Source organism: Pagrus major, chromosome 14, assembly GCF_040436345.1.
Source record: "Pagrus major chromosome 14, Pma_NU_1.0".
Classification (NCBI taxonomy): domain Eukaryota; kingdom Metazoa; phylum Chordata; class Actinopteri; order Spariformes; family Sparidae; genus Pagrus; species Pagrus major.
The window spans coordinates 5468674-5483794 of NC_133228.1; the positions used below are offsets into that span (position 1 = coordinate 5468674).

General features: G+C 41.5%; 1 protein-coding gene across 2 annotated transcripts; it reads left to right on the plus strand.

The window, feature by feature from the left end:
• Positions 1–72: 72 nt before the first annotated feature.
• nfyba (nuclear transcription factor Y, beta a) lies at positions 73–6079 on the plus strand. Of its 2 annotated transcripts, none has more exons than XM_073480911.1 (7): positions 73–218; positions 2774–2867; positions 2961–3091; positions 4267–4464; positions 5133–5211; positions 5346–5425; positions 5538–6079. In XM_073480911.1, the coding sequence occupies exons 2-7, from the start codon at positions 2774–2776 to the stop codon at positions 5568–5570; spliced, it is 615 nt and encodes a 204-aa protein (XP_073337012.1). In that variant the 5' UTR covers positions 73–218; the 3' UTR covers positions 5571–6079. The 2 variants fall into 2 exon arrangements, with proteins under 2 accessions (XP_073337012.1, XP_073337013.1); XM_073480912.1 differs by lacking the exon at positions 73–218 and adding an exon at positions 291–518.
• Positions 6080–15121: the final 9042 nt, after the last annotated feature.

The following is a 15121-nucleotide window of genomic DNA, read 5'->3' on the forward strand; positions in this document are numbered from 1 at the left end:
ACACTAACAATTTCACTTCCTAATACATTGTGGCCACTATTGCTATTGTGTAACGCAGGTAGGAGCTTGCGATGAGTCCCTGAACGCAGCACGGACCTCTGCCGGCCAGATGCGGTAGTGCAGCCGTGGCTCCGCGCTGGGACTGGTCCTTTCGCAGCCATTTTCTGTCCAACCAAACAGCCGTCTCAGGAAGGTAACCAACCAGGGCTTCATTGCAGGTTTGTGCCTGGCTCCGGCCAATGATTGCTAACCGATTTCTCGTTAGCTCGAATGGAAATGTCCGTCTCTGTCTGATTTTTTATTTGTTGTCTGAGTGAATGAGGGCTGCTCATCAGGAAGTATCCAGCGGGCGAAACTTTAAAAATTACAATTTAACATTTCGGCCCCGGCCATGACTTGCTCCGCTCTGTACGACAAAGAACAGGCCAACGCAGTCTCAGCAGGCGCGAGTTGCGGTGGATTTACAATGAAAATATATTCAAGGGACACTATGTACCTGAATAGGTTAACTACAAGAGGTAAAAGCCCGCTGGACAGTCTCTCTCCATCATGTCGAACTCATTAGTTTCAGTCTTTTAAGCAGTGAACCGGCTAGCTAGTTCCATTCGTGAGTCAACATTAGCTAACGTTAGCTAAACATCTCACATACCCTCGGCTGACATCTGCTAGTTAGCATACGGTAGCTAAACACAAATCAATGTATTTAGCGTGTGGCTAACGTAAACTAACCGTATCGCGGGTTTCCAGCTGTCTAACTAGCATCTTTACCCATTTAAGTTGCAATGGTGTAAACAGCATTAACAAGGTAGCTCGCAGCCGCAGGCTTGTGCCAGACTCTTGAATTTCTCGTCAGTGTTCCTCCCCATGAGCCCGCAAACACACTCCATACATAACTGCGCCTAATGTAAAAAGATGGGTCATGTGTTGGTAACCTTTGTTCTCCGTCCTCTAAAACTTGAAAAAAATATTAACCGTAAATGATCTGAATGCAACATTTGGCACAATAACAGACCGCTTTTTCGCCAAGTCAGTGACCTAATGAATAGCGAGGTCAGCTGTGGTAGCTTGTTCCCTACAGTATTACACACATTTGGCTCAATATTTGACTTGACTTAAAATGGAGGAGAGTTGATAGCGTTGGACGTGCATGTTCGTGTCAGAATAGGTTATATTTTAGTCATGGAAGTTCTCTTCAAAACACCCAGAAGTCCCTCTGCTGCTCGTGCATGGCCATCATTATCATGGTCACTAATTACATGGACTTACCGAGCCTTTGTATGGTGGATTGTTTATAAGTAATAATGGTGCAAAGGCGAATTCAGTCATCTGTGCTTATCCTGTGGTCCATTAACTGATGAACCTTATTAGTCAGTGCTGCACAAAGGCCAGCATGCATGTAGGAGTGGGATATTCCCTTCTGTTCAAAACTGGTGTGGTTAGAAAGTAGTGGGAAAGAATTATTATTTGTCGCAGCCTATTGTGACGTATTCCAAATATATTTTTGTGTAGAACTCGGTTCACTTTTACATATCAGCGTTTCCCTCACCATTAAAATGTTTAGGCGCAGTACCCAAGCTGTTTTGGGCACCATTTAAGCCGAATGAATGTAAGATCAATGTGAAGAGCATCAAAACTAACTAACGACTTTACCCACATCTAATGGTTGTAGTTTATCCTCAGTGGACTATGTTACTATTAACCTTTTTGGTTGTTTATTTCTTGTCTGCTTGTACACCGATGTGGTAATAGTATTGGTCCAAAATTATGTAAAATTGCTGTTTTTGATCGTAAAACATAAAATGTCCGCTTGGGGGAGTACCCATCTTGCCATCTTTGATTGTTGGATAATACATTTTCGACTAAATCATCAACTAAATTCTGAATGGCGGTCAACATCCCCAAAAGCAACAAATCCCACATTTAAGAAGCTGAAAAAAGAAGCTGTACAACAGCAACCAGTGATATTGATTGGATTGGAACTAATTACTGATTTTGTCCAGTTGTTTTCCCAGCTGGTGATAAGGAAACTGAGTTAGGGTCCCTTATAATTTTCAAGCTCAAATGACACAGACACACGCTGTAATTTCCCTCAATAAATCAGTTAAGTTCTTTTCAAGTTCTTGTCTTGTGTTCATCAATAACCCATCAGCTTGCATAAGATCATTGCTCAAATCAAAGATGAGCAAATTGAATCCATCTGCATGGATGATGGTGTCAACATACATACGCTACTCAAAACTAATTAGGGGTGTTGGGATATGGGTACATGTATGCACATGCATGGATATGCAATGAAAGTAAAATGAAACATATCGCTTTTTTTTTAGGACCAAAAAGAATAACAATAAACAATCAAGTGAAACACTAAAATGTCCCAATATATATATATATATATATATATATGTATGTATATATATATTGTTACATACAACAGGAGTGAAAAAAGCTTCTCTTAAATTATTATTGCAGCCAAGGCAAATTTATATCTACTCATCTCTAGTACTTTTTTCTACCTGCTTCACATGATCTAGGTCAGTCTTTTGTGTTTAGTATAATGCCATTCAATTCAAAAAGAGAATGTCTGCTCTTTGTGTGTGTGTGTGTGTGTGTGTGTGTGTGTGTGTGTGTGTGTGTGTGTGTGTGTTTGTGTGTGTAGGAGGAAGCTTTGTTAATAATTGTCAAGTAAGACTTGTAGTGTGATTCCATGGAGTATATGTCTAGTATGTATATTTCTATAGCCTCATATGTTTAAACGAGACTGTCTTTGTTGCAGATGGACGGAGACAGCTCAACCACCGACGCCTCCCAGCTGGGCATCACTGGAGAGTACATGGCATCTGGTCACTATGTACTTCAGTCTCAAGATGGTGAGTAGCAGCAAAAGAAGAACAACCCCTAGTGTTGTTGTTTTTTAGCTCTCATCACTAAGAGCTGATCCTATATGTCTTTGCTCTGTGTAGATGATGCAGAGGAGGGTCTGAATGACCATGACGACGGCGGTATCAAAGAGAACTTCAGGGAGCAGGACATCTATCTTCCCATTGCCAACGTGGCTCGCATCATGAAGAATGCCGTTCCTCAGACTGGAAAGGTGAGCGAAAGAGAAGGAAAGGAGCAGGAATACTCTAGCAGGAGTTTTGTAGGAATATTTTATATATGCTTTTTTTGCACTACATTCAGTAAGACGGGTAATTGGTGCATTGAGGCAAGAAACGACAATTCTCAAAATAGCTGCAGGTTGTTTTACTTATTTTGTAGAGCAGGTACACCCCTGAGGTAAACTTCTGTCTATCTCTAAGTCAAAAAAAATGATTTTCCCCTCCAGACATGTGTGACATTTAATAATACTTATATAATAGTTTTTCCCCAAAAAAGTTAAATTACTTAGTTTAAAATCCTTAAAATGACATCTACTCTTTTACCATATTTGAAAACCCATAATCTATAAACCAGTATGCTGTCCTTCCATTCTGCCAGTCCCTAAGATGCATGAGGGCAGCCTTGACATCACTGTGTCTGTTGGGAGTAGAGATTCTCCCTTACCTCATCAATGGGCTTATCTGCGCTGCCTTGTTCCAAGAGGCGTAGCATGTAACATCCAAGTGAGTTGCACTGGGCATGTCGGTGAATTGGGAGAAGAGTTCTTTGCACACAACCCAGCAGATTGACTTTATCGGCTTGTCTCTGAATTCACTGTCAATTCTGGCACACCCAACTGTGGAGAGGGTTAAAGACATAACTTCCGTTTTCGACTTATAGTAGCAATATGGAGCAGTTTTTCTATGAATGGGCCCGTGTTTTGTTTGTCACCTGCACCCACAGTCCTGTCGGTTGTTTCACACTATTCCACTGATTGGCAGGTGGAAGTAACACACCAAGATAGCAGCAATGCGCCAAAAAAGACAGGGAAGAAGAAGCAAATATGACTGTAAACACTGTTGGGTTTAAAATACAGAAAAAAAAAGATTAATGTAATTAATTACATTAAACATATTTATTTCCTTCCCTTATGAAACCATAAGGGAAGGAAATAAATATGTTTTATGTAGTTGTTAGAGCTCAAGTATACACATAATGTGTTTTGTTGAAGAATGTCACTGGTAGCTGAAGACCGTGCAGATTTTATAATATTGCACAAAACCTAAAAAATGAAAGCTTTTTGTCTTATTTTTTTAGTTCTCCTTTTGGTGTAAACACAAACATATTTATTGCATAAGGCCATTTAATTTGAGACAACCTTCTGTAATTTGTTTCTGTCCTCCACAGATAGCAAAAGATGCCAAGGAGTGTGTGCAGGAGTGTGTGAGCGAGTTCATCAGCTTCATCACATCAGAGGCAAGTGAGCGCTGCCACCAGGAGAAGAGGAAGACCATCAACGGGGAGGACATCCTGTTCGCCATGTCCACGTTGGGCTTTGACATGTACGTGGAGCCGCTGAAGCTCTACCTGCAGAAGTTCCGAGAGGTGAGACAAAATGACCACACAAACATTAAATTATATTTTAGGTTTAGAGATAGTGTTGGCAGATTGATTCCAGTGTAATAATTGCTCCTAAGTCACCCAGTTTTGATCAATTCTGGGCCAAAATGCAAATTTTATGAAGCTGTATGATTACAGAATGCAGTACAAAGTTTTTAACAAACAAACAATAATAGGGGATTCAACATTTTTCAGGCCAAGGACCCCTTAGCTGATAGTGGGATGGAGCGGGGACCTCCTACTACATGTGTTGTGGGGCTACAATAACCTGTAAGGCAGCCTAGAGTGCCATGTAGAAATAAGTCGTAGCCTGGCTAATGTTAGACACGTTAGCCTCACCCTCAGATGTTTCTCCCACCAATATGTTTCAAGAACATGTAAGCTAAATAGGTTTCCATTTTGGATAGGTGCTGCACAATAAGTTAGTGTACAGTTAGGTTAGCTTTGATTACACTTTATCAGAATATGGCAACGCTGGGGTTAAAAGAATACGAAAATACTGCTTTTAATTTACCACACTGATGCTGTTTTTTAAATAATTATACTGTATATTTTCAGTCAGTGTAGCTTGTAGTCACACCACATTGTTACTCATTCCAGATGTTGCTGTGCTCATATGTGTGATGTTCTCTGCTTCTCTGCTGTTTTTCCAGGCCATGAAGGGGGAGAAGGGGATTCCAGGGGTGGCTGTGGGAGAGGGCCTGGGAGAGGATCTCACAGATGATAGCTTCAGTAAGTGAAATGCTTTAAAGTCCTAATGTTGGTTTTCATTCCTCCTCTTTTGACATATATTTCATAATGTTTGTATTGCTTTTTACATTTTTGGTTCAGTCTCATTAATATGCAACAATTTCTCTCTTGATCAGCAAATCCACTGCCAGCAGGGATTATCACAGCAGACGGTCAGCAGCAGAACGTCATGGTGTACACCACCTCATATCAACAGGTAAATTACACACTGAGGCAGCAGCAGTTCACTGATCTGTATTATAAATATGTTACATATAGATATACGTTAAACTATTAATCTCTAACTAAACTCTGTGGCTGTGTTGCAGATTCCCACTGTACAGCAGATCCAGTTTTCATGACGAGGCCTTACCCCGAGCCTGAACACAGTGGCTCCATACCAGGCCCACGTTTGCCGGATGACCTCTGACCTCGCCACAGGGTAAAGGTTGTCGACGGACAGGGAGGAGGGGAGAGGCGTCTGCAGAAACCCTCATGTACAGAGAAATCACTACCTGTTCAGTAGAAAGTGTAGTTTCTAGTTGTGAGGTACCAAATGTTTTGGAGTGCATCCAGACCAGCTGGGAAAATTGAGGCTTTATTTTAAAGGCTAGTCTTATTCATTATTTAGTGGTCGAATTCTTTTTGTGTGTGTGTTTAATGTGTTTGCTTTTATGCATTTTCTTCTTTTGGGGCGGGGAGGGGGGCATGGGGGAAGTGTTGTATTGAATGCTTATTTTTGAACGCCTTCTCTGTTTGAGAAGCCACGTTGATACTGTCACATCAGATCATGCAGCTCTTTTGTAAGTTCACACGATTTACCATGTGCTTTAATGTTATGTAAATCCTTTGAATAAAAATTCAAAAGCGATGATTGAAGTTCACCTTAATTTATCTGTCACATCGAACAATCCAACTGTGCATAACTTCATATGCAGTAAAGCTTAAGCCATAACTTTCCTGTCTGTAGAAGGAGTTGATTGATTATAGTTGTTTTGAAGGTAAAGCAGTAGATTTAGTGATGTTAGTGATGTTGCTAGGTTTTCGACATAGTGAGTCCCCAGGACCCACAGGTGGTCCTTTGAGTGAGTCCCAGGGAAATTTAGTGGGTCCCCAATAAAAATGTGATTTCTGACATTGTAGCGTTTTACAAGTCGTGTTTTATGTTGTATGGTTATAATAATGGTTATATGTTTGATGAAAATGTATCTGAAAATTAAACAAAAAAAAAGTAAAATCCCAAATCTGAAAACAATACGCTGGCACATCTAAGGCTGCCCTCTGAGGGTTGATTAGCCAGTTAGTTGGAGATTTTTTGTCAGTCAGTTGTGCAATTTAGGGGCACAAATCTTAATCTGGCCCAGGGCCAGCACTGCTCTGAGTGTATGTCAGGAGCCGACTGGAGTGACGTTGTGAAGTACTGAACTATAAGCAGGACGCACACTCAAACTTTCTCTGACTGAGGAAATCTGACAGAGGCTTAGGTAAAACATACTGATGTAGGCTGATAAAGAAGTTTAGTGTGGCGCTGAACTGACAAAAGACGAATAGTTGAATGTTTATATTGAACAGCCAAATCAGATTCAACTGATAAAATCCTAAATCGGGTATGCTTACAGCCAGAGCTGGAGTTGCACCGGTAAACAAACCAACAACACTTGTAGTGTTCGTAGCTGAGTCTAGTGAGTGTCTAAGGAGCTCAGCATTGATCTGAAAAAGTGCATTGTTGTTTTGAACAAGTAATGAAAGTAACTTGAAGCCATTTCAAATCAGTCACAGGTCCAACAATCCGTTGTGCAAACAATTGTAAGTATAAAGTTCACGGCACAGTTATGTTGCTGCCACAATCAGGAAGAAAATGCTAACTGCTGAGAGAAAACTGGTCAGGATGGTCAAGAGTCAACCAAAAACCACCAAAAGACAAAAAAATTAGAAGCTGCTGGAAGACAGGTGTCAGTATCCACAGTCAAGTGAGTTTACATCAACAGGAGCTGTGAGGCTGCCCTGCAAGAAAGAAGCCCTTGATCCAGACGTGGCACCTTAAAGCTCGACTGGAGTTTGCTGCTGATCACTTGGACAAAGAAAAAAGCCTCTGGAGGAAAACTGTGGTCAGAGGAAACAAAAAATGAAACTGCAACTGTATGGTCAAGGTCCAGCGTGTGTATCTTGTTATGGTGCAATGGCCACGTTGTTTTGGGAACAGTGATGCATGTCATTTTGGGAGACGCTGACAAATAACCTTTTCAGTCGCTTAGGTATATGTGTTAGGAAAAAAATAAAGAGGAGATAGGTTGTGTATCGGACGCTGTTTCTGTGAGTTTAGCTCTCTTAAAGTGAAATAGTCAACAGAGACTAGTTTTCTGAAAAGCTCTCAAACATTAACATTGCTTAAAAAATCAGAATGAGGTTTTTGCATGATAATACCAAAATATTTCAGACAAAGAGGAATAGACACACCTAAGGCAGCAGCAGTGCAGCGTGCAATCATGAAGCCAGAGTTCAACCCTCCATCCTGGACGAGGAAGGCCGGCAGGTCACTGAGGGCTGGATTCACCACCCTTTCAGTCCTCCTCTCACTTTTTCAGCCAGCTCGTGTACATCTATGGCCACGTAGTCATGGGCCTGAAACCACAAAGTCATACCCAATGTTCAGCCCAACATATACAAAAGATAAGACGATCCAGAGTATAAGGGGGTGGTGGTGACTCATTTGAATTTTTGAAATGACCAGCCTTTTCCACTGTGTCACTTACTGAGATTACACTTGGTGTCCTGCCAAAATAGTCAGCAGATGAAACATTGCCAGACAGACACAATTTACGGGCATTTAGCCGCTGACTCTCACGTCCTTGTATGTCCTCTCCACACACTGTCTGCCGACTCAAACACCATCACCCACTCAAACCAGGATGAGACAGAGAGATACAAGAGGATAAAGGACCATAAATCATACGGAGATCTCATTAGTTCAATGCGACTTCACCTTGACTGGATACTCTACATGGAAATTCCCACCTGATATTGTTTACCCAGTTTCTGCAAATACCAGCTGGAGATAAGTTAAGGGTTCATAGAGCACCAGTCAGTTTTATTGGAGTTTGTTAAACACGGTTCCCTTGTGGTGAAACGTATCACATTCTTTAGGGGTAAAATGTAGAAATCCTGGTGTAAACTGGCACAGGCTTTCTGTTGCTGTCGGCCATCTATACAGGGAGTTTGTCTTATTTGCTACTTCAGCTGGATGGTGTCAATGTCAGAAGCTTTCAGATTGCTTTAAGGCACCCTTAGGACATTTGTTTTAAAGAGTCCAGATCATTAAAGTTCAACTTATTTTATTAGTTTGGGAAATACGCTTATTTGCTTTCTTTCAATTGATAATACCCTCATGTCTATCCATTGAATATAAAACTGGATGGCCGGATAGCTTAGCTTAACTTAGCTAAGCACAAAGACGGGAAACAGTCTGTTTACTAAGCTAGCAGCTAGCCTGCCTCTGTCCAAAGGTGATAAAATTGACCTAACAGCAACTCTTACGCTACCTACCTCAGCCTGGGTCATGTCCTATGACCTGGCTCACAGGAGGGCCCAAAAAGACCCCTCTAACCCTTCAGATTATGTCCTGGAGTGGCCTTCAGAGATCATCTTGTCCTGGGCACAAAATAGCTCACAAGATTACAGGTAAACAAAATATTAATCATAAAATCTTAATGATGTTGACTTTAAAAAATGTACAGGGCTACTTCATTTCTTAAATTGTTTTATTATATTATATTGTATTAAAGGTGCTGCTATAATTTCACATACCTCAAGATGATGTATTCAAATTGCTTGTTTTATTCGACTAACAATCCAAAAATATTTTGTTTACAATTGGGTATGACAAATAAAAGAAGCAAATCATCACATTTGAAGCTTTAACCATCAAATGCTTTGGATTTCTGCGATATACATAAATTACTAAAATATATTGTGGGGAGCATGCAGAGCTGATTCTGTAGGATACTGGGTTGTCCACAGCATTGTGCAGCTCAGTGGAGATCACATTCTGGACAAATGCAACTGAGTCATTCACCAGTCCATGAACCTGCAACAACCAGAAAGACAGACAGATAAAAGAAATCTGACTCATTCATTCCATGACTGTTGTTATTGGTGGGGACGGCCTTCCATTCTGAAACCCCTCCATTGCGAAACACCCCCACTCCGAAACACCGCTGTTCCGAATCCGACTTTCAAGTCCCAATTATTTCCCAATAGGGTTAGGGTTAGGGTTAGGGTCAGGGGTTCCCCAATAGCCTTTTCGGAATAGCGGGGTCTTTAGAAAAAATGGGAAACCCCGCCATTACGAAGAATGGAAGTCTATTTTCGGAACAGCGGGGTTTCGGAAAGGTGGGGTGTAACCGTTATTGGTGGGGGAAACATAATTTTTAGAACAGTGACTTTTCAGGCATGATTAAAAACATAGCTTTGATTTCCCATTGACAACAGCACAAATTTGAAATCAATGTCTTGAAACTTTCCAAGGGTAGACTCTTATTACCACACACACACACATACACTTTACCTGTGGAATACAGCGCAGAGTGGAGGAATCCTGGACAAGTGTGAATGATCTATGACTCTCTACAGGAAGAACATCATAAGGAAATCAGAAAATTGCCAAAAAACATGATCACACTAGTAATTAAAAAAAAATTACATACAAAACTAACATACTGAGTTTCAAACAAGGTCAGGGGTCAATATTGTGGTCGTCAAGCAGGTCCTACCTGAGATCTGAGAAGGGAAGACATCAGAGTCTAACAGAGAGCTAAGACTCTCATCCACCTCCATGTGACCGGGGTGAGGCCTCACCGCATGGATAGCTACGACTCTGTTCATTACTGCAACTGTTTGGTCTCAGTGTGGTAATGTGCATGAGCAGTGAGTTCTGGAACACACAGTATAATAAAAGACAGCAATTGACATTACAATATATGTAACAAAAGACAGCTTGCTAACAGCTTTCACCATATTGTGATGTTTGATAATTAGGAGATTAGTGGGTATTGCAGAAACAGTGCCACATGGCTCATGTGTGGCTATTTGAGGAAATAGCTTCTCTCTCAGGGAATTTTAAATCTTGCACCACTGTGCCTTTGTGCTGCCTTTCAGGGATTCCACAGTTATGGCTGCAATTATGACAGCCTGTCTGGCAGCGCCCAGAGCTCTGTCCACAGCCTCCACACCCAGAGATGTTCTCAGATCAGCCCCATTGATCAGAGTGAGTCCCTATTCAACCAGAGTCATCACACTGATCCATACTGATCAACTGAGATTTAAATATACTGTACATCTATGTGATATGTTACATTGCAGAAATAGAACACTGTATTTATTTTTTGTAGTTTAATTTACAACTTACACCAATTGTTTCTTTTGGTATTGTTCCTTTGGTTTGTGTGCAAACTTTCCCAAGCCAGTGTTGACTCCATACACGTCTGCAGTGAAAAACAATACAGTGCACAAGTGTTGTCTGTATATTCTAAATAGCTAATATAGCTGAATAGTTTTGTGCCTAAACCTGACAAAAACTGCCATTTTCAGGTTGACCTTGTGTTATAATGGCCTTCTGGCAGGAAGGCTTTGAGTGTCACACACAGTCAATAAAGGGTGCCTCGTGCATCTGTACAAGATGCTGAAGAACACAAGACATAGCGGCATGAGGTTTTGACAATCTGTGTCCAGTACCATAGGGTAAATCCAATAATAGCAATTGACAGGATATTATGTTATCAAGGTAAGGGGTTACCGTTAGATTCAGGCATATTTGCAACCATCTGTGTGTCTTGGTTGTGTCATTTCTGTATTGTTTTCCTTGTGTTTTATGTGTTTTCTGGGTTTTGTGTTTTCTTTGGCTGTTTCCCCTCCTGTGGTCTTGTGTTCCTGTGCTCCTCCACAGCCTGCTTCCCCCTCAACACGTGCTCTGCATCACCTTCGTTAGCCCAGCCCTGTCCCCAGTGTTTGAGCCTATTAGCTCCTTCCTTGCCCTCTTGTGTCCCCTGCTCATTCTCCTCACCCCTCTCTCCATCTGCACCTTGTTAGTTAAGTCCAGTCTAAAGTTCAAACTCTGTTGAGTCACCTGTTGTGTTTGGCCAATCCTGCTGTTCAGTTTTCCTGTTCTGGTGGTTTATATTGATTAAATGTTCTGCAACGGATCTGCCAGCCTGCCGTCTCCTGTAATTGGGTCCACCTTCTTCTGCTCTCAACATGACACTATGTGTATGTGTTCATACTCCTCCTCCACCCATCTTTTGATTTAAGAATCTACTAATTACTTCATACATACAGCGTGTCAGGCAGACAATAAACCCTTCTCCAAATTTGGGCTCGGTGTGTTTGTCATTGGAATATTTAATGTCAGTCAAATCTGGCATCCAAAGAGGGCCTGAGGACTCAGAGACTGTAAGAGATCCTCAGTTGTATGAGAATTAGTTATGGTGTATGTTGGATCACACCATCACAAGTATGTTGTCTATTTAGACAGGCGGATGAACAAGCTAACAGCCGCATTTTTCCAAGCTTTGTTTTGCAATTTATTTAAGGACAGTGTTATGGGCTTTTTCTGACTACCCTACAAGTGGACAAGCTAGCAAGACTGCCGGTAAGTAGCATATCGACACCTTCCAGCAGTATTGTCATTCGCACCAAACATCTTTATTTGCCACTTGAAACAAAACCTTTTTTCCAGATTCCTCCCCCTTACACATCTTATATACTTTGTGTAAAATGTAAGTTTTTTTATAATCTAAATATCATTTTGCAGTCACAGGAAGTGTTTAGGCTGTGAACCATTCACCTCCTGCCATTTGTTTCTTGTATCTTGGTCAATCTCGGACATTGGTCTTAATTGTACTCAGTCATTCCTGATAAGCTAAATACCTCAATGTACATGTAATGTAAATTTAAAATGTCATATTTCCTGTGGGTGGCCCCACCTCAGGGCCCTGGAAGTGGTCTCCGTCAGACCCACGCCCACATGGCTCATTTCCTGCTATAGAACATTGGGGATCGCCTCTCGCATTTTTCTCCGGTAAGCCCCTGTTGGCTGTTTCCTGAGACGCCCCTCACTCTGTGAACAGGCAGTACACTGCGGCGTCTGCCTGTGGACCCATACATTCCTTGACGGACAGACAAATAGACACACTTACAATAAACTGGCTGCACATCGATCTTCAGTCTGACGAGTTGCTCCCAACAAGGATACAACCCAGCCTCCTCCCTTTCCTTTTCCTCCTTTTCTGCAGTTTTACCCATTTGTCTGGTCTTCCTCCCCATCCACCCATCCCTTTGTTATATTTAAGGCGCTCTAAAAATAACAGCTATAAGACTGAAAGTCCAAGTTCAAGTTTTACTGTGGCTTAATGAAATGTATGAAGTGTTTTCCCCTTGGAAGAATGATCATACTGAGCAAATTTGATTGCAGTTTCATTATGAGATGTTGATTGCAATTGCCATTTTTTACTGATGGAGTTGCTAGATGATTCAATCCAGATTAAGATGATGTTCTACCACACATTTATTGGATATCAGGCTATTCGCTATGTGTAAATTGATAGGTTGAGGGTGGTGAGGAATACTCATTAAGTGACAAAAGTGGAATATTGTTTTACCTGGGAATTATTCCTGAACAATAAGCGGAGAAACATAATGAATGTAGATGCTTTCCCAGGCACCGTACGGTAGCTGCCCACTGCTCCTCAGGGATTGGTTCAACGCAGAGAACAAGTTTCACTATGTTGTACTCAGTATGATTGTATGGGACTAATAAAGATTCTCTTAGCATTTGTCCTTCATGGACCATGATAATCCCCAGGGGTTACCAGAATCTTCTTTCCTCCTCTGGGAACCATGAATGTTTCTACTAGATTTGGCAGAAGCTGCAAGATATCCACCAAACTTCTAGGTGAAGGCCATCCGCAACAGAATAACATTAGATGTTTTTTAGAAATTTTTTAAATGAGCAATGTCACATACCGTCCTCATCAGAACAACTGTTTCATCTAGTCGGTAAGGTTCTTACATAACATTTGTGAGTGATTTGCTTTTTTTTTTTTAACCCAAACCACAATAATTTCCTGAACCTAACCAAGTAGTTTAGTGCCGCAACCTAACCAAACTGTGACCTTAAGACATAGGTCTGGTATACTTGTTGCTGGTACAGTGCAACAGTCATGTTGTCATGTTGGGTTTTATTGGCAAAAGACCCATTCAGTCATTTAGGTATGAGGATGTCTTGAATGTCATGCTGACCTGACAAGTGACCTCTTGTGGTCATGCATAGGAAACCCTAAGACCAGATGAGAACAGTGATATTGGACAATTCTGCAAAACCTCAGATTTTGTTGTTGTTGTCATTTGTTCTTCAAAAGTATTTTTATTCACACTCTCTACTGTATCTGTAGATTTTAATCATATCACACAGTCTTCACCAGCAGACAAAGTTTGCTCAGCTGTCATGTAAGTAGATATTCAGATGTTCCATTATTTTGAGCACTTTGGGACTTTATTTGGGACTATTTTGTCAGCTGCTATTTCCAAAACCCTATAGTTCTAAGCATACAGGAACATTTGATATCTTTGCTTGATGACTGAGAAAATCTTCTGATGAAGACTGTGTGATTTAGTTGGAAGTTCAATTCAACAATCAAGTAAGGGGGCCCTGAGCGTAGATTGTTTTGTCAGATATATGAAATGGTGAGAAGAGGCAGGAATCAGTTGTGTTCCTTGTGCTTCATGAGAAAGTAAATGCGCACGTGTTTATTTACGCTTGACAACAGCTGATTGAAATTTCTAAGCTGGCATTAAAGCTGAGAGATGACAGTGAAGGGAAAACATTCCTTGCACAAAAGGTTGGCAAGCACAAAAGCTTTGACATCAATGCACCTGGTGTGCGTCACGTTGTTGCTGATGTTTGCCAGAGAAAAGGTGAGTTGGAGATTTCTCTTCACTAAAACAGAGTCTTATTCATCAGGGAACACTGCAGCGGACAGTGGTGTCTGTTGTGGTTCTGAACAGCAGTCTGTGGTGTCAGTCAGAGACGTAGCCATGGAGCAGCACCTCCAGATAAATCAGTGCACAGGCACATATAGCTATCTGTCTGTCAGCTTGACCCCTGCTGTCACAGATTCCTCTGAGGCTCCTGGGCCCGATAGCTTCCTCTTAGGCATTGCATCTGGAAAATGTTCCTCCAGGGCCCACACACACCATCCTCCATCCTTCCACTCCTTTCTTAGGTTATCCTACGTCACCTCCTTCCTCCCTTTAACCTTTGACCCCTCGTTCCTCCCCTTCCATTTTAAGAGGGGACGATGATTGCGTGGTGGTGTGAACTGAAGGAAGGAGGGTTAACAACAAAGCTTCTCACATTCAAAGCAGAGGAAACAGGTTTTTGACACTGAACCAAAACCTCTGTCTCCTTCAGAAACATACACACACAAACACACACGCACACACACACAGACACACACTGTACTTATGGCTCCAGATGCAGCTCCACTTGGTACCAGGCTTTTGATAACAAGGTGTAAGTGTTCTGCCTCTTATCATCACTCTCATGTCAGGGTTCCTCCCACACCAGGCATGCTGTGCAGAACGGAGCAGCAAACACCGAAGACCTGATGACAGATTTGAAATTCTCAATTTTAGTCATTACCCTGTTGACTATTGCTCATCCACACAGCTAAACATGATGCAAACATGCAAACGCTTCCCAGAGAGAAACATGAGCTGTTCTACGTTCACACAGTAAGCCAGACAAATAGTGTTTATACATGTTTTGATAGACTGATACATTTTTGTGCACAGCAACTTGGAGCACTGGTTTGTCCTCATCTGTCAAGAGAGAAGATGATGGAGCCGAACTTTTTTCAGA

What these genes read in the sequence shown, in the direction of transcription:
- nfyba (XM_073480911.1), top strand. Translation starts at nt 2,774, where the DNA reads ATGGACGGAGACAGCTCAACCACCGACGCCTCCCAGCTGGGCATCACT. An exon ending in CCGTTCCTCAGACTGGAAAG is followed by an intron (nt 3,092 to 4,266) that starts GTGAGCGAAAGA and finishes TGTCCTCCACAG; the next exon opens with ATAGCAAAAGATGCCAAGGA. An exon ending in ACACCACCTCATATCAACAG is followed by an intron (nt 5,426 to 5,537) that starts GTAAATTACACA and finishes GCTGTGTTGCAG; the next exon opens with ATTCCCACTGTACAGCAGAT.